The 20,144-nt window shown below is 39.0% G+C and overlaps 1 protein-coding gene across 5 annotated transcripts in view; it reads left to right on the top strand.

Moving 5' to 3' along the window:
- The window catches only part of CBL (Cbl proto-oncogene), an 89,857-nt gene that overhangs the window by 60,955 nt on the left and 8,758 nt on the right, over positions 1–20,144 (top strand). For 3 of the 5 annotated variants that reach the window (XM_081541273.1, XM_081541274.1, XM_081541277.1), the window contains 9 exons: positions 180–267; positions 640–771; positions 984–1,187; positions 6,132–6,263; positions 6,349–6,729; positions 8,540–8,634; positions 17,905–18,045; positions 18,429–18,529; positions 19,449–19,631. In XM_081541273.1, coding sequence (XP_081397399.1) covers positions 180–267; positions 640–771; positions 984–1,187; positions 6,132–6,263; positions 6,349–6,729; positions 8,540–8,634; positions 17,905–18,045; positions 18,429–18,529; positions 19,449–19,631 — 1,457 coding nt within the window. The remainder of the gene's footprint in view (positions 1–179; positions 268–639; positions 772–983; positions 1,188–6,131; positions 6,264–6,348; positions 6,730–8,539; positions 8,635–17,904; positions 18,046–18,428; positions 18,530–19,448; positions 19,632–20,144) is intronic. The other 2 variants (XM_081541275.1, XM_081541276.1) reach the window with 2 other exon arrangements.

Consider the following 20,144-nt stretch of genomic DNA (forward strand, 5'->3'; position numbering starts at 1 on the left):
TCTTCTTAGAACTGATACGTGTTATTTAATTTTTTTGAAGTACTAATAAAATTTCTCTTTGCACTTCTCCTAAATTGCCCTTTTAGAGTGAGAGAATTCCTAAATAACATTTGTCTGTACTAGTAAGCAGTGATAAATTGGCTTCAGTAGTCCCCCAAAATTGATTACTCTTTTTACAGCTATTTGTTTCCTGATGGACGGAATCAGAATCCTGACCTGACGGGCTTATGTGAACCAACTCCCCAAGACCACATCAAAGTGACCCAGGTGAGTTTTGTTTTCCATTTTAATCATATTGCTGGACCCAAGCTTCTGTACATTACTCTGTAGAACTGACAGAATTATATTAAGTGATTGGAACACTTAAAATTTTAAACCATCGACAAGATTAGTGAATTTACATGTGTGTGGTCTCTTTTTAAACCCTGCTTCTTAAAATAGGACCAAGACTAGATGCTTTCTGTTTTACCTGTTCACTGTTGTGACACTCCATTTCCAAGCAAAGATTAGTATTACAAGTAACCATCTTCAGTTTTCCTATTTTTAGCATTTATAGTTGCATTCATTCATTCATTCATTCATTCAGTCAACAAATGTTTGTAGCAGACCAAATAATCTCTTTTTCTTTTTTAATCAAAGGAGCAATATGAATTATACTGTGAGATGGGCTCTACATTCCAACTGTGTAAAATATGTGCTGAGAATGATAAAGATGTGAAGATTGAGCCCTGTGGCCACCTCATGTGCACATCCTGTCTAACATCCTGGCAGGTATGGATTCAAACCATGTTTTTTCTCAGCTAAATAATCACAATGAAGAATTGGGGATTGTATATCCTTTATGGATGTAAAGAATGGCCTGGTTTGTGGGGTAGGTTCTAAACTTTTGGTGCTTTTTTCATTTTTAGGTACTATATTTTTAGTGGACGAATATTTTAAGAACTTTTAGATATGTCTGTCACCATCTCCTGTTTCCTTTGTAGGAATCAGAAGGCCAGGGCTGTCCTTTCTGCCGATGTGAAATTAAAGGTACTGAGCCCATTGTGGTTGATCCCTTTGATCCTAGAGGAAGTGGCAGCCTGTTGAGGCAAGGAGCAGAGGGAGCTCCCTCCCCAAATTATGATGATGATGACGATGAACGAGCTGATGATTCTCTCTTCATGATGAAGGAATTGGCTGGTGCCAAGGTAAGTCTACAGTTTAATAGATTGTGGCAAAATCTATCATCAGCTGTGTCCTAAAGCAGTAGAGCACTTAACAACATCTAAAATGCAAGGAGTAATAATAGCTAATATTTATTGAACATTTACCGTGTGAACGAGAACCATGCTAGATACTTGACTACTTTAACTCATAATCCTATACTTATCCATATTCATGTAACCCTATGAGTAGATGCTGTTATTATTCTCATTCAGCAGTTGAAGAAATCAAGGAACAATGAGGTTAAGAAATTTGCTGAAGGTCACACAACTAGTAAGTTGAACCAGAATCTGTGGCCAGGCATCCCACCTTTAAGACCCATGCTCTTACTGTCTGTATCCTAGAACTGGATTCTACTCAGATAGCTTGGTGGAGAAAATGAAGGGGGAGTAAAAGAACTGGACTGTGTCTTGCTACTGTGACTAGAATATTTTCTCCTTGTTTTTTTCTCTAGTGGAGTTTAGGCAGGAGAAATGAGGCCTTGTTAACAACTAAATAAATGGCAATTAAAGTGATTGGAGGGTGGTAGGAGGTACCATACAAAGACTAAACAAACTAGAAAGGCCCTAGTAAAGATAGGAAAGATAAAGGCCAAGAAAGGATGTGACCAAATTCTGTTACATCAGTGGTAGGATAAAAACAGAGATTTATTCACTAATTCAAAGTAAGGCAGTCACCAAAGATTTTAATAAATATAGGGCAGACAAAGGTTCTAATGTGCTGTCAGTTCTGTAGTTTAGGCTGTTACAACTTTCATAGGAGGCATTTTTTGGTACAGAAGAATCTTTCGTTTATATTAACACCCAGCTGCCTGGCACATAGTAGGTGCTCAATAAATATTGAGACGATGGGTTGGATTCTCTTCAATGATTGTGTCCAGTTTGTCTCTTCCTCTCTGTCCTCAATGCCACTGCCTTATTTCAGGCTCTCAGAAGCATAGGTTCTCCCTGTTTCCAGAGTCATTGATCTACAACACACACCTTGATCATCTCATTCCTTTGCCTCATGCTCTTTAATGACTTCTCATTACTTAATGGGTTAGTAAGTACATTCTCTGTTCTAGGCACTTTGCCCTGATAATCCTTTCCACTTTGTGTTTTGTGGAAGCTGAATCATCAAAGATTTCTCCATGCTTTTGTCTTGATAGTTTCTATGTGATTTAGCTCAGTTTTCATATCCTGAGAAATCTTTCCAGACTAGACCCTCCTTCTCCTACCCCTAACTCACACATATTTACCCAAATATAATCTAGGTCTGGCTGATTGTTTCTGGGATACTATGAAATGTCTGCCATAGAACTTACCACCTGGTAATAATTTATTTAAAGTATTTCCTGGAAATTCCATGGCAGTGGTTAGAGTTGCTTGCTTCCACTGCTGGGTTTGATCCCTTGTTGGGTAACTGAGATCCCACATACCATGTTGTGTGACCAAAAATATAATCATTTCCCATTGTAAGTTCCTAGAAGGCAAGAGTCACCTCTCATTTGTAATTGGCTACTCACAATTGAGCACATAGTAATTGCTTTGGATGTTTGGGAATTAAAAACACATTGAAACAGGAATTAATAAATGTATCTATGCTATATGGATAGTTGAGGAAATCTGGACTATTTGAGTAGTACATTTTTAGTTTTTTGAAGTTGACCCTTATGGGTGTTCTTTTGCAAGTCTGTCTGTAGGGTGAATTTCTAACAGTCGGATTGCTAGATAAGAGTATGTCCATTTAAACTCTTTGAGAAAGGAGAGGGATATAATTAGTGGTGGGGCATATGGGAATTTCAGAAAGCAATGGTATTTCATTTTTTAGCTGAAAGGTAGGTTCTATATGGGTGTTTCATCTTATTCTTTGTACCTTATAGTTCATTATCTACTTTATATGGATAAAATATTGGAGTAAAAATATCTCTAACTTTTTTTGGATAGACATTAAAATTTGTTCCCTGTATTTTTTGTCCTAAGGTCACTCCTAAAGTATATGAGACTATGAAGAGTACCTGCTTCGTCACATCCCAGTAGCTTGTTGTTTTGTTGCTTAATTTTGATTTGTTTTTAAAATAGTGAATCTACTTTTAAAAATATCCTTGTGATAAATACACATGGTTTTTTGTTGTTGTTTAAAGTTTAAAAGAATTGCTAAAAATGTCGGTTATCTGCTTCCATCTCCTCCAGCTCCTGTGTCCCATTCAGATTTTTCCATTCCTAAAACTGTTCCTTAGCCATAGGCTATACTGCTTTCTCCTGATTTTTCAATATTAGTTATGTGTTTAGAAAAGGATTTAAATCTCTTACCTTCCTCCTTTCTACTCCCTAACTTCCGCCTGTCGTTAGTTGTAATGTTTTTTGGTTCAGTCAGTATTCAGTGTTTAAATGATTTTTGCTCCCTATTGTTTCAAGTAATATACTATAATGTGATTACTTTTGCTTTGTTTTACAACCTTCCACTTTTCTGAAATAATTGATTTGTATTTATTTCCTTAGTTTTCACTTTGTACCTGTCACTACCAAATACCCTCTCGATATAATTTTCTATGGAGTAAACTCTATGCACATATTAATAAAGCAGATATTGTGTAATGTAGTATCCTGATGTGTGGGAGTCTGTTGTGCTTTGGCTCCAGTGTGGACTGGTTTTTCACTGAGTGTGCTGCATTCGGCCACCCTGAGGTCTCTCCTCGCCATCATCATGGGACTTCATTGCCTCTCATCTGTGTTGGATTTCGTAACTCCCATGTTTTTCTGTTTCTTGCTTTAACTTCCTTGTTTGAGTAGAGTATGCTCTCAAAATAGCTTTCTGTGAAAAGGTGAGAGGTGAAATTTTTGAGACATCAGATATCTTTATTCAGCCCTCAAACTGACTAAATATAGACTTACTGGGTTGAAAAAAAAACTTCACCTCTGTGAATTGTTACAGCCTCAGTGACTTCTAGTTTCTAGCATATTTTTGCTCTTTGGTGCCTCCTTTCTCTCTGTCTTCAGAAGCCTTAGAATATTTTCTTTATCCTTGATTCCCTGAAAACTTAAGGGTGTTGTTGTTTGGCTGGTTATGGCTGGTTTCTTTTCTTTCTTTGGGCTGCCTATGTAATGAACACTTTCTATATGGATATTTATATCCCTCAGGTCTTGCAGATACTCTTTTTTTGTTTTTTTGTAATTTCTTCCTTGTATGTGCTTTTATCCTTTTCTGGAGCTTTATTATATGTTGAGATAAAAGAACATTTTAGGGATTGGTTATGATATTGAGGCATGAATTGAAGAATATGATTGATTAGCTCAACCCTCTGCCCTTTAGGGATGAGAAGGAGGGGTGGATGGTGGGGGGTATCAAAATAGGCAGAGAGGGCCTTCCAAACTGAGAAACAGCTTGAAGAAAGTTAAGGAGGTAGGAATTCCAAAATAGAGAATTACAGAAAATGCTATTGGTTAGGGAGACCAAATTAGACTCATGAAAGCCAGGCAGGAAAGTGACATTTTATGACATGGGAAAGTAGGAGTTACTGGTGGATGGTTTTTGAGCTAGTGAGGATTTAAGGATGATTAAGCTGGTAATGATGAGCAAAATGATTTGGCGAGATAAGAAACTAGAAAGTTGGGAGACTCGTTAGAAGGTGTTTTTGATAAATTAGGTCTGAGGTTGGTAATAGAATGAAAAGGAAAATATAGATGTGACATTCTTTTGTGGAAAAATAACAAGATACAGTGAAAGAAAGAAAGAAAATGAAGTCACTCAGTCCAACTCTTTGCAGCCCCATGGACTGTAGCCCGCCAGGCTCCTCCGTCCATAGGATTTTCCAGGCAAGAATACTGGAGTGGGTTGCCATTTCCTACTCCAGGGAGTCTTCCTGACTCAGGGGTTGAACCCAGTCTACCTGCATTGTAGGCAGACGCTTTACTGTCTGAGCCACCGGGGAAGATAGAGTGACTGACTAGATATTGATAATGGAGGGAGAGTAAGTGTGACTTTTCACTTTCTTAACCCTTGAGGTGTTGTGCTGCTCATGCTCCATTGACGTGGAGGCCATGTTCTTAAGCGTGAGTCAGAGCAAGTAACCTGTAATGCAGGCTTTTTCCCTCATTCACCTCCTGGCATTAATGATAGGACTTAATATGGAGATGGTTGTTTTTCTGTCATTTTAAATAAGTGCTTGTAATACATATTTGCCTATTTTCCATCTGTTTTGCTTTCAGGAAATGCAAATGCAAAGTAGTATTTTGTATAAATTCTCGTATATCTCTTGACAGCCTACTTGGACAAGCTTATCAGCTATTCATCACCCTGCTGTGGGCAGGGAAATGGAAAAGGTTATACATTTATTTGTTTCTTTTGATTTGGCACAATTTTTGGAATACAAATTGACAAAAAAAATCATCCCTTTTAATTACTGAATCAAAATAACCTTTCTTTGGAAGAACACAAGATGCTTTTTAATAATACCATCGATCACTTTATTTTATAAATCTCTTTTTTTCTTTGAATCATAATAACCTCTGGAGAGTTTATTTTACTTTGATTTCTTTCTTTATTCTGCTCCTTAAGCATTATTTTCCTAGATGATTTGTTGAGAGATTAATGTGTATCCCTTTCCTTTAATACGACTTTCTTTTCTTAATCTTGAAAAGATTTTTCTTCTTCTGAAGATTAAGAGATGGGAAGTCATAAAGTTTTTTAAAATTATAAGCTTGGAAGCTTCTTACAGCACAGCAGTTTCTAGATATAAGCTTTGTAGCTTGTATCTTTGTGGTACTTTTGTGATTGAGAGCGCCCTCTTATGGCAAGATAAAAATAATTCAGAAAGCGCTTCTGTAAACCAAAGTCAGGCTCATTGGTATATTCACTGTTCATATTGTACTTGTTTACATCTTTAGGAGTTGAGAGTTACCCCTCCTCCAAACAAGAATAACCTATTAGGAAATTTGTACTTGTATTAGGTGGAACGACCTCCTTCTCCATTCTCCATGGCCCCACAAGCTTCCCTTCCCCCAGTGCCACCACGACTTGACCTTCTACAGCAGCGAATATCTATCCCTTCAAGTGCTTCTGGTCTTGGAACTGCTTCTAAGGTAAAGCATTATCCATTTCTACAGTTTTTTCTGATTCTTTTTTGTGGATTAGTGGAATTTGATTGCTTCCATCATGCTTCCATAGGCTCCTTCTGGCTCTCTTCATAAGGACAAACCATTACCAATACCTCCCACTCTTCGAGATCTTCCACCGCCACCCCCTCCAGACCGGCCGTATTCTGGTGGAGCAGAAACCCGCCCTCAGAGACGCCCCTTGCCTTGTACACCAGGCGACTGTCCATCCAGAGACAAACTGCCCCCTGTCCCCTCTGGCCGCATTGGTGAAACTTCATGGCTGCATCGGCCAATCCCCAAAGTACCAGTAGTTGCCCCAAACCCTAGTGATCCCTGGACAGGGAGAGAATTAACCAACCGGCATTCACTTCCATTTTCATTGCCCTCACAAATGGAACCCAGAACCGATATGCCTAGGCTTGGAAGCACATTCAGTCTGGATACCTCCATGGTGAGTCCTGATTTTGAAATTATTTATCGTAGTAACAAATATTTGTGGATGACATTGATGGGGAATGTTCTATGGTATGTTTTGTACTGGATTCAGAGGTAATATAATCCCTATTTTCAAGAAGTATATCACTGACTCGATGGACATGGTTTGGGTAGACTCTGGGAGTTGGTGATGGACAGAGAGGCCTGGCGTGCTGCAATTCATGGGGTCACAAAGAGTCGGACACGACTGAGCGACTGAACTGAACTGAACTGATATCTGTTAATATGTTTATTAATGCAATAAGCATATTTCTGCCATGAGTTGTATAAATAGAAAACACTTTAATTTTAGAGAAAGAAAAGGTTATTTCCAGATAGAGCAATCATGAGGGCTTTACGAGAAGAGTGGCATCTGAATTTGAAGTATTCTTTCCAAAGTGGATACTGTTTTAAGATAGACCTACAATGACAGAAATGCTTAAGATGTATTGTGGAATAAGAAGTGTTTGAGAGGAGGAGAAGTTTTATGTATTAGAGTAGGAAAGGGGGCTAGAAAGGAACATTGCTGCTAGATTAGAGGGCACCCTCCCAGAAGAATTAGAATTTATTTGATATAAATGAATAGTACATGAAGATTAAATGAGTGCAATAATGTGACCAAAATGATGGCTTAGAGAGAGAAATCTAGGAATAGTATGCAGAATGGATTAGAAAGAGAATGGATTGAAAAAAGACAGGTTAGCAGTCCATTGGATAAGCAGGAGATAAGGGATAGAACTGGGGATGAGAGAAGTGTATTTCTTCTCTTGTTGGTTCTTTATGCACTCAGCAAAAAATCTTGCCCTCAAAAAATTTACGTTCTACTGGAGGAAGGATGGAAAATAAACAGGATAAACTATAAAATATAAAAGGTGTTGAATGCCAATGAATGCTGTGGAGAAAAATAGGGTGAAAACAGTGTAGAGAAAGCTGGAGTTGGGATGGGGAGGTACATGAGGGATAGCTTACATTTCTGAGCAAAGACTTAGAGCAACAGGGGATGGAGGGAAAGCAGATGAGTTTGGGAGAGTCTGTGGTTGTAATCACAGAGGGGTTCTGCATAGCTGGTACAGGGTAAATGAGAGGGAGACTCCTGGTCCAGGAGCAGAAGGGGGAGCCTGATTAGGTAGAGACTTTAGAGAGCATGAAACAAAGACCCAGTGAGTCTTGAAAGTAGTTGCTTGGTGGAAAAAAGGATGAGAGGTCGCATATACATATATACACATATGCATACACCCCAGAGGTTTTTAACCTGGCTAACTAGGGATAGACGTGTTGAATTTGACATAGCCAGTGGGTAGTTAGAAACCCAAGAAGAAGATGGAATTGGAGGGTAAAGTTGAGAAATGCTGTGGTCCTTAAATGAACTGTGGATTTCTTGGTTGAAAGGGAAAGGGGAAGGAACTTCGCATTTAAGTAGCATTTATGGGATAGGCAGTCTTAATTAGTGAGAGTGGATTAGGGTTGACTTTCAGTGGCATCATTATAGAAAAATATGTAGATTTTTAAAGCTACAGTGGTATTTGTGCAGACAGCCAGTTTCCTCAAATCTTGATAGAATTAAAACAAAAAAAACCCTCATTTCCTTACCTCATTTTTAGATCTATCCTCCCTAACCCTTATATTCGAACCTTCAACTATACTTTTGTCACATATAATAAGCCCAAAGCATGGCATTGAGGATGAGGTCTCTGTCTATATGACTGTTCTTGTTATTTTGAATAGATTAAATAAGAGGAGATGCTTAGCTATATTAAGAATTTTTTTTTTAACACTTTTCTTTCCAGAATATGAATAGCAGCCCATTAGCAGGTGCAGAGTGTGAGCATCCCAAAATCAAACCTTCTGCATCTGCCAATGCCATTTATTCTCTGGCTGCCAGGTAAGTTTACTAAAACTGTATTTCATACAGTGGAGTTGATACTTTCAAACAACTTATTTATAGGCAATTTAGAAAACCCAGAGGGTTGTAAAGAATTTAAAAATTGACCTGTATTTCTATTATGTAAAAATTATCATGTATTGGACTGCTTCTTTCCATTATTTTCTCTTTGTATATGTACATAGTAGGAATGCAAAAGTAGGAAGTCAAGAGATATCTGGAGCAATAGGCAAGTTTGGAGTAAAAATGAAACAGGGCAAAGGCTAAGAGAGTTTTGTCAAGAGAACACACTGGTCATAGCAAACATCCTCTTCCAACAACAAAAAATGAGAAGGAACTTTGAGACCAAAAAAGTGAAATAAGGTACAACGTGAAGTGTATTGTGGGAAACTTAGGTACAGGCAGTATTGGGCAGACAACCATCCAGAGGCACTTGTAGCTGCACTGCACGTCACTGAAAGGGGAACAAGGGAGTATAAAGGGGCTAAAGCTAAAGATAGAATCTGACTCCTAAAGGAGAAGTGTGTCTGCAGCAGTAGGAACTGGGTGGGGCGAAGGGGGGGGTGTCTGTTGCCATTATTCCTCACAGACCATTAATCATCTATGCCAGCCAAAGGTATTCTTCCAGTTTTCATATCAGATGAAACACAGGTAAAAGTTGATAGAGAACTTACCTGGCTTGGGCATATTCCTTGTGAGCAGGCTAAAGCCCAGTCACAGAGAGGGGGAAGGCGTGGGACTGCAGGTGTAAGATGGAGCTCACAGAATGGAGCCAGTATGGTTTCAGCTACACAGTTATTCAGGAGTGTATCATTTAATTTCCACAGTTTTGTGACTTTTCAGTGTTACTTTTTTTTTATTGATTTGTAACTTCATCTGTTGTGATTAAAGAAAATATTTTATATGATATCTTTTAAAATCTATTGATAAAATAAATAAATTTATTAAAAAAAATAAAATCTATTGAGACTTAGTTTGTGGCCTAACATATTGTCCATCTGGAAGGTGTCCTGTTTGTACATGAGAAGAGCATGTGTGCTGTTATTGTTGAGTAGAGTTTTTTTTGTGTTTGTTACATCTAATTGGTTTATTGTATTAAGTCCTTTGTTTCTTTACTTATCTTATATTTGATTGTTCTGTCCCTGATCATGAGTGGGGTGTTGAAATCTCCAGTTGTTATTGTGGAGCTGTCTGTTTCTCCCTTCCATTGTGTCAGGTTTTGCTTCATATTTTGATATTTTGATGGTCTGTCATTAGGTGTATAAATGTTTATAATTGTTAAATCTTCCAGTTTATATAATGTTCTTTGTCTCTTGTAACCTTTTCTGACTGAAAGTCTATTGTGTCTGAATATTAGCATAGGTCCCTCCTCCCCACACCCCTTTGGTTACTACTTGCACAGAATAACTTTCTCCATCCTTTGGCTTTCAGCCTGTTTGTGTCATGGAGTCTCAAGTGAGTCTCTTATAGATAGCATATCATTGGATTGTGTGTTTTAATCCATTTTGCCAGTCTCTGTCTTTTATTGGAGAGTTTAGCTCATTTATATTTAAAGCAATTGAAAGGCAATGCCAAAGAATGCTCAAACTACTGCACAATTGCACTCATCTCACACGCTAGTAAAGTAATGCTCAAAATTCTCCAAGCCAGGCTTCACCAGTACGTGAACCGTGAACTTCCAGATGTTCAAGCTGGTTTTAGAAAAGGCAGAGGAACCAGAGATCAAATTGCCAACATCTGTTGGATCATTGAAAAAGCAAGAGAGTTCCAGAAAAACATCTATTTCTGCTTTATTGACTATGCCAAAGCCTTTGACTGTGTGGATCACAATCAACTGTGGAAAATTCTGAAAGAGATGGAAATACCAGACCACCTGATCTGTCTCCTGAGAAACCTGTATGCAGGTCAGGAAGCAACAGTTAGAACTGAACATGGAACAACAGACTGGTTCCAAATAGGAAAAGGAGTACGTCAAGGCTGTATATTGTCACCCTGCTTATTTAACTTCTATGCAGAGTACATCATGAGAAACGCTGGGCTGGACGAAGCACAGCTGGAATCAAGATTGCCGGGAGAAATATCAATAACCTCAGATATGCGGATGACACCACCCTTATGGCAGAAAGTGAAGAGGAACTAAAAAGCCTCTTGATGAAAGTGAGAGAGGAGAGTGAAAAAGTTGGCTTACAGCTCAACATTCAGAAAACTAAGATCATAGCATCTGGTCCCATCACTTCATGGGAAATAGATGGGGAAACAGTGGAAACAGTGTCAGACTTTATTTTTGGGGGCTCCAAAATCACTGCAGATGGTGATTGCAGCCATGAAATTAAAAAGATGCTTACTCCTTGGAAGGAAAGTTGTGACCAACCTAGACAGCATATTAAAAAACAGAGATGTTACTTTGCCAACACAGGTCTGTCTAGTCAAGGCTATGGTTTTTCCAGTGGTCATGTATGGATGTGAGAGTTGGACTATAAAGAAAGCTGAGCACCAAAGAATTGATGCTTTTGAACTATGGTGTTGGAGAAGACTCTTGAGAGTCCCTTGGACTGCAAGGAGATCACCAGTCCAACCTGAAGGACATCAGTCCTGGGTGTTCATTGGAAGGACTGATGTTGAAGCTGAAACTCCAATACTTTGGCCACCTGATGCAAAGAGTTGACTCATTGGAAAAGACCCTAATGCTGGGAAGGATTGGGGGCAGGAGGAGAAGGGGACGACAGAGGATGAGATGGCTGGATGGCATCACTGACTCAATGGACATGAGTTGGGATAAACTCTGGGAGCTGGTGATGGACAGGGAGGCCTGGCGTGATGCGATTCACGGGGTCGCCAAGAGTCAGACACGACTGAGCGACTGAACTGACTGACTGACTGACTGACTGACTGACTGACTGACTGATGTGGAGGGACTTCTGTCATTGTGCTGTTTGTTTTTTGTATTTATTCCCTGTAGTTTTTGTCCCTCATTTCCTGCATTAGTTTTTTTTGTGTGTGGTGAAATGTTTTAAGTTCCTTTCTCATTTCCTTTTGTGTATGTTCTATAGATTCTTTCTTTGTGGTTACCATAGGGATTACATGTAACATCCCAAAGCTGTAACAGTATAATTTGAATTTATACCAGCTTAACTTCAGTAGCATGTAAAATCTCTGCTCCTTTACTGCTCCACCACACCCCTTTGATTGTTGAGTCACTAAATTACATCTTTATATATTATGTGCCCCTAGTTCTTTTAAACTAGTTTATGATCTAGTTCTTTTAAGTGCATTAGTTTCCTAAAATTTATACAGAAAAAGAGATGTGGAGTTACCAACCAAAGTTACAGTAATACTGGCTTTTACACTGTTAATTATGGATTTTTTTCCTTTTAAATGCATTGGTCTCTTAAACCATGTAGAAAAAAAAAAAGGTACAGTTACAAAACACTCTTACAACAATACTAGCTTTTATAACTCCGTGTATTTACCTTTTATGCAAGTCTTTATTTCTCCATACAGCTTGAAATTACTGTCTAGTGTTTTCATTTCACCCTGCGGGACTTACTTGGGCATTTCTTGCAGGGCAGGTCTAGTGGTCATGTGTTCCCTCAGCTTTTGTTTATTTGGGAATATCTTGATTTCTCCCTCGCTTTTGGAAGCAATTTTACCAGGTACAGGCACACCTCAGAGAAACTGTGGTTTGGTTCCAGACCTGCATTAAGGTGAATATTGCAGTAAAGTGAGACACCTGAATTCTTTGGTTTTGGTTTCCCAGTATATATAAATGTTATGTTTACACTCAGCTGTAGTCTATTAAGTGTGCAGTTGCATTATGTCCTACACACACACACACACACACACATCTTAATGTAAAATGTTTCATCGCTAAAATATTCTAACCATCACCTGAGCCTTCAGTAAGTCATAATCTTTTTACAATAGTAATATCAGAGATCACTGATTACAGATCACTATAACAAATATAATAATGAAAAATCTTGAAATATCTTGAGAACTATCAAAATGTGGCACACAGACATGAAGTGAGAAAATGCTATTAGAAAAACGGTGCTAGTAGACTTGCTTAATACAGAGTTGCCACAGGTCTTCAATTTATATTAAAAAAAAACAACAAAATGCCGTCTGTGAAGTGCAATAAAATAAGGTATGCCTGTGTAGGATTCTTGGTTGAGGGCTTCCTTTCTTTTAGCATTTTGAATATATCAGCCGACTGTCTTCTGGCCTCTAAGGTTTCTGATGAGAAGTCTGCTCATAATCTCATTGAGGATCCCTCATGTGTAATGATTTGCTTCTTTCTTTATCCTTGTCTTTTAAGAGTGTGAGTCTTTTTGAGTTCCTTTTACTTGGAGTTTGTTGAACTTCTCAGATGCTTGTGTTCACTGAGTTGGGAAGTTTGGGGCCCTTATTTTGTCATCTGTTCGCTCTGCCCCTTTCTCTCTCTCTCCTTCTAGGACTCCCACAGTGTGAATGTTGGTCCTTTGGTGGTGGTATGTCCCACAGCTCCCTTAGACTCTGTTTGGTTTTCTTCACTCTTTTTTTCTTTCTGTTTATTCCTCAGCCTTGATTTCTGTTGTTCTCTCTTCAAGTTCACTGATTCTTTCTCCTCGCTGCTCAAGTCTACCTTTGAATCCCTCTAGTGAATTTTTTTTTTTCATTTCACTTGTACTTTTCAGTCTAGAATTTCTTTTTTGTTTCTTCTTAGGTTTATTCTGTCTCTGTTGATACCTTCATTTTGTTCCACATGGTTCTCTTGATTTTTCCCCACATCTTCCTTTAAATCTCACGGAAGTCACTTCAGCCAGAATGAGAGGGACTTACAACAATTCAGGGAGGTGCAGCAGCAGTGGCTGCTGCTCCTGCCCCTTTGCTAGCACCTCTGTGAACAGGAGGGAGCAGCAGTCCGTGATCAGAACAGAGATTCCCAATATTTGAGGGGGTGAGTCCTTTTTGTCCACCTTGACTCCTGAATGTTATGTGCAGGCTACTTGAGGAACATTTGTACAGCTCTCTGCCCTGTGACAAGAGTTGGGAATGGATAGCTGCCACTATGCTAAGAACTGAAATTAATAGCAGTTTAGCATCCTGACCTTTACCTGGCAGTTACAAGCTTTCAACAGACTCTGGAGTTCCAAAAGGGTTACCTCAGACAACTCCTACCATCTTCCCAGAATCCTCACTGAGTATCTGCTTTTTGTTTCATTGCTTTCTCCTCTTATATTTTTTTCTTCCAACTTTCTTTAGGCTTTATTTGTTATTTTTCTAGCTCCATGAGCTGGATGCTGTGTTAATCTGCTCAGGCTGCCATAACAAAATACTGCATACAGACTGGGCAGCTTAAGCAGCAGAATTTAATTTTCTCATGGTTCTGGCCACTGGAAGTCCAAGATCTATCAGGATGTCAGCATATTTGGTTTCTGGTGAGGAATCTCTTACTGGCTTACATGCTTGCATAACCTTCTCACTATGTTCTCACATGGCTTTTCCTTCATACGTGTGTCGAGGGAGAGGTATAGAGAGCAACAGCAGGCTCTCCGGTGTCTCTTCATATCAGGACACTGTCCCGTTGGGTTGGGGCCCATCCTCATGACCTCATCCAGCCTTAGTTACTGCTTTAGATGCCCCATGTTCACATATAGCCACACTGGGGATTAGGGCCTCAACACAGTAGTTTTGGGAAGGATACAAACATTCAGTCCATAACAGATGCTGTAGCTGTAAACCGCAAATTTTGATATGTCATGTTTTCTTTTATCATTCACTTCAAATTTTATGATGATTTTCCATTTGTGATTTCTTCTTTGACTCATCAGTTGTTTATATGTTCCTTGATTTTCAAATATTGGAAGATTTTCTAGTTATTTCTCTGTTCCTGCATTCTAGCTTCCTTCTAGTGTGGTCAGAAACCATACCCTGTGATTTAAATTTGTGCTATTTGTGGGACCTTCTTTATTGACTGGTTTATGGTAAATTCCATATGTGTTATTACCACCTTCATTTTATAAAAATGAATATTCTGCAGTTGTTGGGCACAATATTCTGTATATGTCAAGTTTGTTAATTGTATTCAAATGTACTATCTCCTTGCTGATTTTTTTTTTTAGTTTACATGTTCTGTCAAATACTAAGAGACGTTATGTTAATAACTCCACCTATAATTGTGGGTCTCTTCTTTTTCTGCTTATTTCTGTCCACTTGTATGTGTATTTAGTCTGTGTAATTAGGGTACATAGAAATGTAGAATTATTGACTAAATAATAATTGTTCTTGTTACTCCATTTACTCTCTGTGCTTCTAACCAGCCTTAGTCTGCTTTATTGTTATTGTTCAGTTGCGTAAGTCCTGTCTGACTCTTTGTGACCCCATGGAGTTTGACTTATATATTAAAATGTCTGTATCAGAGTCCTACCTAACCCCTGGACTCAGCTCTCTTTTAGTGTTGGCTTGATCTTTCTCCATCCTTTTACTTTCAACTTTCCTACTGAAGGGATGTTTGAAGGTATGTTTCTCATAAGCAGTATATATAGATATACTTGTTGGCTTTTTTCCCCCTTAAATCCAGTCCAGCATTTTTGTTTTAAAATATTTGTTCCCTACTCTTTCCCCCATTTGTCCTGTCTTTGCTCATTTTTTTTTTCCTATTTTCTTTCTTTGGGAGTAAAATACTTTTTATTATACCATTTCACTCCTTATATTCTTTTAACAGTTATCCTTGGGATTCCAACATATACCTTTGACTCATGATCATTAGAGTCCACTTGAAATCAGGGCCTCTTAACACTTCAAGGACATTTAAATTTCCACGTATTTATCCTCTAGTATTTTCATTTCTTCCTGCTTTGCCACTATTCCATCTGAAATCTTTTTCCTCCTGCCTAAATAACTTCCTTTAGAGCAGCAGAGGGAGAGAAAGAGGAGGGTGTGTTAGTGTATCTTCTATTAATGGATTCACTTAAATTTTCTTTGACTTAAAATATCTTTTATCTTTCATTTTTTTAAGATATTTTTACTAAATATAGTACAGTCAACCCTTGAACAATTCAGAAGTTAGGGGCACCAACCCACTATGTATTGGAATATCCAGATATAACTACAGTGTGCCCTCTGTATCCACAGTTTTGCATCCAAATTCAACCAACTGTGTGGATTATGTAGTACTATAGTATGCATTTATGGGGAAAATGTGCATAAAAGTGGACCAGTGCAATTCAAACCCATGTCTTTCAGCACTTTAAAAATATCATCACACCGCCTTCTGACTTTTATTGCTTCTGTTGGAAAATGAGAGTAATGTTGCTCCTTTAAGGGTAATGTTTCTTTTTCTGACTGCTTATAACACCTTTTTGTCTTTGGATCCCAGCAGTTTTACTATACTGTGCCTATGTAGTTTTTGAGTTTATGGATTTTGTCATTTGATGTTTTTAATCAGTTTTAGAAAATCTCAGCCACTGGGAATTCCCTGGTGGTCCAGTGGTTAGGATTCTGTGCTCTCACTGCCAAGAGTCTGGGTTCAGTCCCTGGTTGGGAAACTAAAATCCTATAAGCCGTGGTGTGCAGCCCCCTTCTCTCCACCTCCCCACTGCTCCACAAAAAAAAATCAGCATAGAAAATCTCAAGCCACTATTTCCTTTTTCTTTTTTAGAATTTTTATTGGAGTATAGTTGATTTACAATGTTGTGTTAGTTTCCAGTGTGTACTGTTTCTTCAGATACACTGAAACAGTGCAGTCTCTTTCTCTTCTGTGACTCCAGTTACCTGAAAGTTGAGTCTTTTCATCATACCTCGTATAGCTCTTTTGCTCATTTCCATGTTTTCCATTCTTTTTCCTCTCTTTAGTTGAATTAGAATAGTTCTTACTCTATTTCACTTGCCTAATCTTTTTCTTTCTTTTTTTTTTTTTCAGTTTCTAATCTGCCCCAGAATCCATCTAACAAATACTGTGTTTTTAGGTTCTAGACTTTTCATGTATAGCTTTCTAATAAAATTCTCTTTTTTCTTGAACATATAAATTATAGCTATTTTAAAGGCCATATTTGTTACTTTGAACTTTGTCTCTCTAGTTTGGCAAGACAGCCAAAGTGCTACTGCTTTTTGTTTGGTTTCTCAGAATCTTGTCCCATACATACATGGTTTAAGGATTCACAGTAGCTCTAGGGAAAATTGCAGGCAGCATTTCAAACCTGTGTCTCTACTGTTCCCTTCTCCAGGATTTTTGATTCCTTATGTCTTGGCCATCATGGTATTCCCAGATTCCAATCCCTCTCTCCTCAGTCTGTTGAAAACTACATAGAAAGCCCAAGTTCAGAACTTCTAATATGGGGCTTGTTGCAATGTATTATGCTTGCCTCTGGAAAGAGAATATGCCTTTGCTTCTTTCTTTTGTATAGTTTCCTGCTTTTATAGCTGGCTGTTGTAGGCAGACAGTCAGACAATACTTGTTACTTGGCCATGGCTGTAGACATGTGAAATGTATGTATGTTTTACATCAGTATAGTTTTATGTTTTCCCTTTTTTTTTAACTTAGCATTATATATTGGGCACTTCTTCCTTTCAGTTAAAAAGTTCTTCAAAATCCTCACTTTTAATGATTGTATATTATTACATAATATGACTATTTTGTTGTTGCTCAGTCGTATCCAACTCTTTGTGACCTCATGGGCTGCAGCACATGGGCTTCCCTGTCCTTCACTATCTCCCGCAAGCTTATGACATCATATATTTAATCATTCCTGTTGTTGGATATTTATTTTGTTTAAAAGCTTTTAATGTAATGACTTTACTTCAGTGTATTTTTCTACATAGCCAGAGATGCAGCCAAGGTAGAATTACTGTGACAGAAGAATGTGAATGTTTTAAAGTATGTATCGCCAAAATGCTTAATGAGTAAATGGTGCAATTTTATATTTTTATTAACATCAACAAAAAGAATTGTAATTAAAATTTTTGGATCACCCTTTTAATGACCTTTTTCTCTTTGTGAAAATAGTATGTGTTATAAGAATATTTAAAAAACACAGGTGAGCAATGCTAAAGAAAGTTAGCAGAATCTTACCACCTAGAGTCAGACAGTAATTGGCAACAGGTAATATACTCATTGCCATTCTTACGTGTTTAGAATCATGCCTGCTGTTTTTTACTAGGAGTTTCTTGAACATCTGAGGATGTTATATATTTCTTCTGCCACAGTGATTTTCAAATTATTTCAGGTAATTGCAAAGCAATTCATTCTTTTTGTTTTCTTTTTCTGTTTTTTAATTCTTCCTCTTCCAGACCTCTTCCTGTGCCAAAGCTGCCCCCTGGGGAGCAGTGTGAAAGTGAGGAGGACACAGAGTATATGACTCCTTCCTCTAGGCCTGTGGGACTTCAAAAGCCAGAAGTGAAGTGGCCTCCGGAGATGGCACAGAGTTCACGGTAGGTTCACAACAGTCCTGTTTGGGAATTCAGTTGACACCGACTCACTCACCTGCTTGGCTTGCTGCCTGCACATGGCGTTATCCAGCCAAAAATAAAGCCGAAAGATGTGTGTAGCTGCTAATGTTTTAAGCTTCTTGCAGCTGTAAGCAGTTCCACTTAATGTTTCTTCAGCATCACTGTAATTTCAAAAACATACACAGCTGTTACTCATAATAGGAGTCAATCTTATGATATTTACTAGTAGTGACACTGGCAAAGGGAGAGTGTTATCTTGATAGAATCATGGTCTAGAGATATTGTGAATAAGTGACTCCTGGTAAGTTTGCAGATAACAGAGTTCTGTTTCTGAAGATCATTATGTCACTTTCCTTCTGGTACAGAACGTGTGACTGTGACCAGCAGATCGATAGCTGTACATACGAAGCCATGTATAATATTCAGTCCCAGGTGGCGCCATCTGTCACAGAGAGTGGTACCTTTGGTGAGTAGTCATTCGGCTACTTTATTTACTTATTTAAATTTATTTATTCATTTGGCTATGCCGGGTCTTAATTGCAGCACGTGGGATCTTTAGTTGTGGCGTGCAAACTCTTAGTTGCAGCATGTGGGATCTTAGTTCCTTGACCAGGGATCAGACCTGGGCCCCTTGCACTGGGGGCATGGAGTCTTAGCCACTGGACCACCAGGGAAGTCCCCAGTTCTGCTGCTTTAACAATCATTGATGTGCCGGAGGAATGAGCCAGTAATGTCTGGCCAGTGAGAACTTGATCTAAGTGGAATAATCTTAAATAATTTTCTTTGCAAAATATCTTTGATCTATGGCAGTAAAGGCCTTTCTTCTCTTTTATTTCTCATTCACACAGCCAGTTCCATTTGGGTTTTTCATCCTTCCAGGGCCTGGCGGCCGTTGTGTTATACAGCCTGGACCTGCAGTGCTGGCAGCTAGCTCCCTCGTACTCCCATTGCTTTTCAACATTGATGAAATTCTTGTGTGTGTGGGTGGTGAATACTCAATTCCCATATTAACTAGCTTACCAAGTTGAAAGTTCAAGAAGGCAGTACATACAACAGGGCCCTCTGGCTGATCTTCCAAGGTGAAATGCAGATGAAAATGTTGACTGAATGCTGTAAAGTGGTGCTTGAGTCTTGGATTTCAGTGGCCATTAACCGTGGCCAGGGTAGCTTTTGACATATTTAGAAAAGTAGAGCTGCAGGATTGGTGCAGATTTTAGGTTCCTTGTTTCTTTTATTTCTACCCACCCGGCCACACAGTGTTTGGCCCATAATGGATATTCAGTAACTGTTTGCTGCTATATATGCTTGGTGAGTGGATGTCCCTGTCCTGAAATGTTAGAGAAGTACGTTAGAAAAAGAGGATAACTGCACAAACTTTTCTCTAGGTGAAGGGAATTTGGCTGCAGCCCATGCCAACACTGGCCCTGAGGAGTCAGAAAATGAAGAGGATGGGTATGATGTCCCCAAGCCACCCGTGCCTGCGGTGCTGGCCCGCCGCACACTCTCCGACATCTCCAACGCCAGTTCCTCCTTCAGCTGGCTGTCCCTGGAAGGTGATCCCCCCACATGTGAGTCTCCAGGCTCCCTCAGGTTTACCCAGAAATGCTATGTGGCTCCCTATTTATACCAAAACAGAGATGACTGCCTAGTGACAGTAAGTCAGTAGCTGAAAGGAGTGGACCAAAGTGGGAGGAAAGCTGGTCCTGGGACACAAATTGGGAAGTTAAAGTTGATTTAGACTCTTGAGAATTTTGCCTGACTTAGAAATAAGGTTACTCCATACACCCTGGCTCTGCTTATGCTGGGGGTAGTAGGTTTTCTGGCTCATCTGAGCATGCGTGATGACAGTGATAATTCAGCTTGATGATTTGGAGCACACACTCCTGATGTCTAGGCCCTGTCCTGCTGGAAAGCACACTGAGTGGGCCTGGAGCCAGCCCACATTTGGACCTCAACTGTTAAGGGCTGTCCTTGCACCTGTGGCTGCCTGGGAACGCAGCGGCCAGAGTTTCGGTCACTTTAGAAACAGAAGACAGCCTTCAGGACAGCTGGTGAAAAAAGATACATGGCATCCATTGCCC

This window comes from Giraffa tippelskirchi, chromosome 11, assembly GCF_054371585.1.
Source record: "Giraffa tippelskirchi isolate mGirTip1 chromosome 11, T2T-mGirTip1v1.2.pri, whole genome shotgun sequence".
Taxonomy (NCBI): domain Eukaryota; kingdom Metazoa; phylum Chordata; class Mammalia; order Artiodactyla; family Giraffidae; genus Giraffa; species Giraffa tippelskirchi.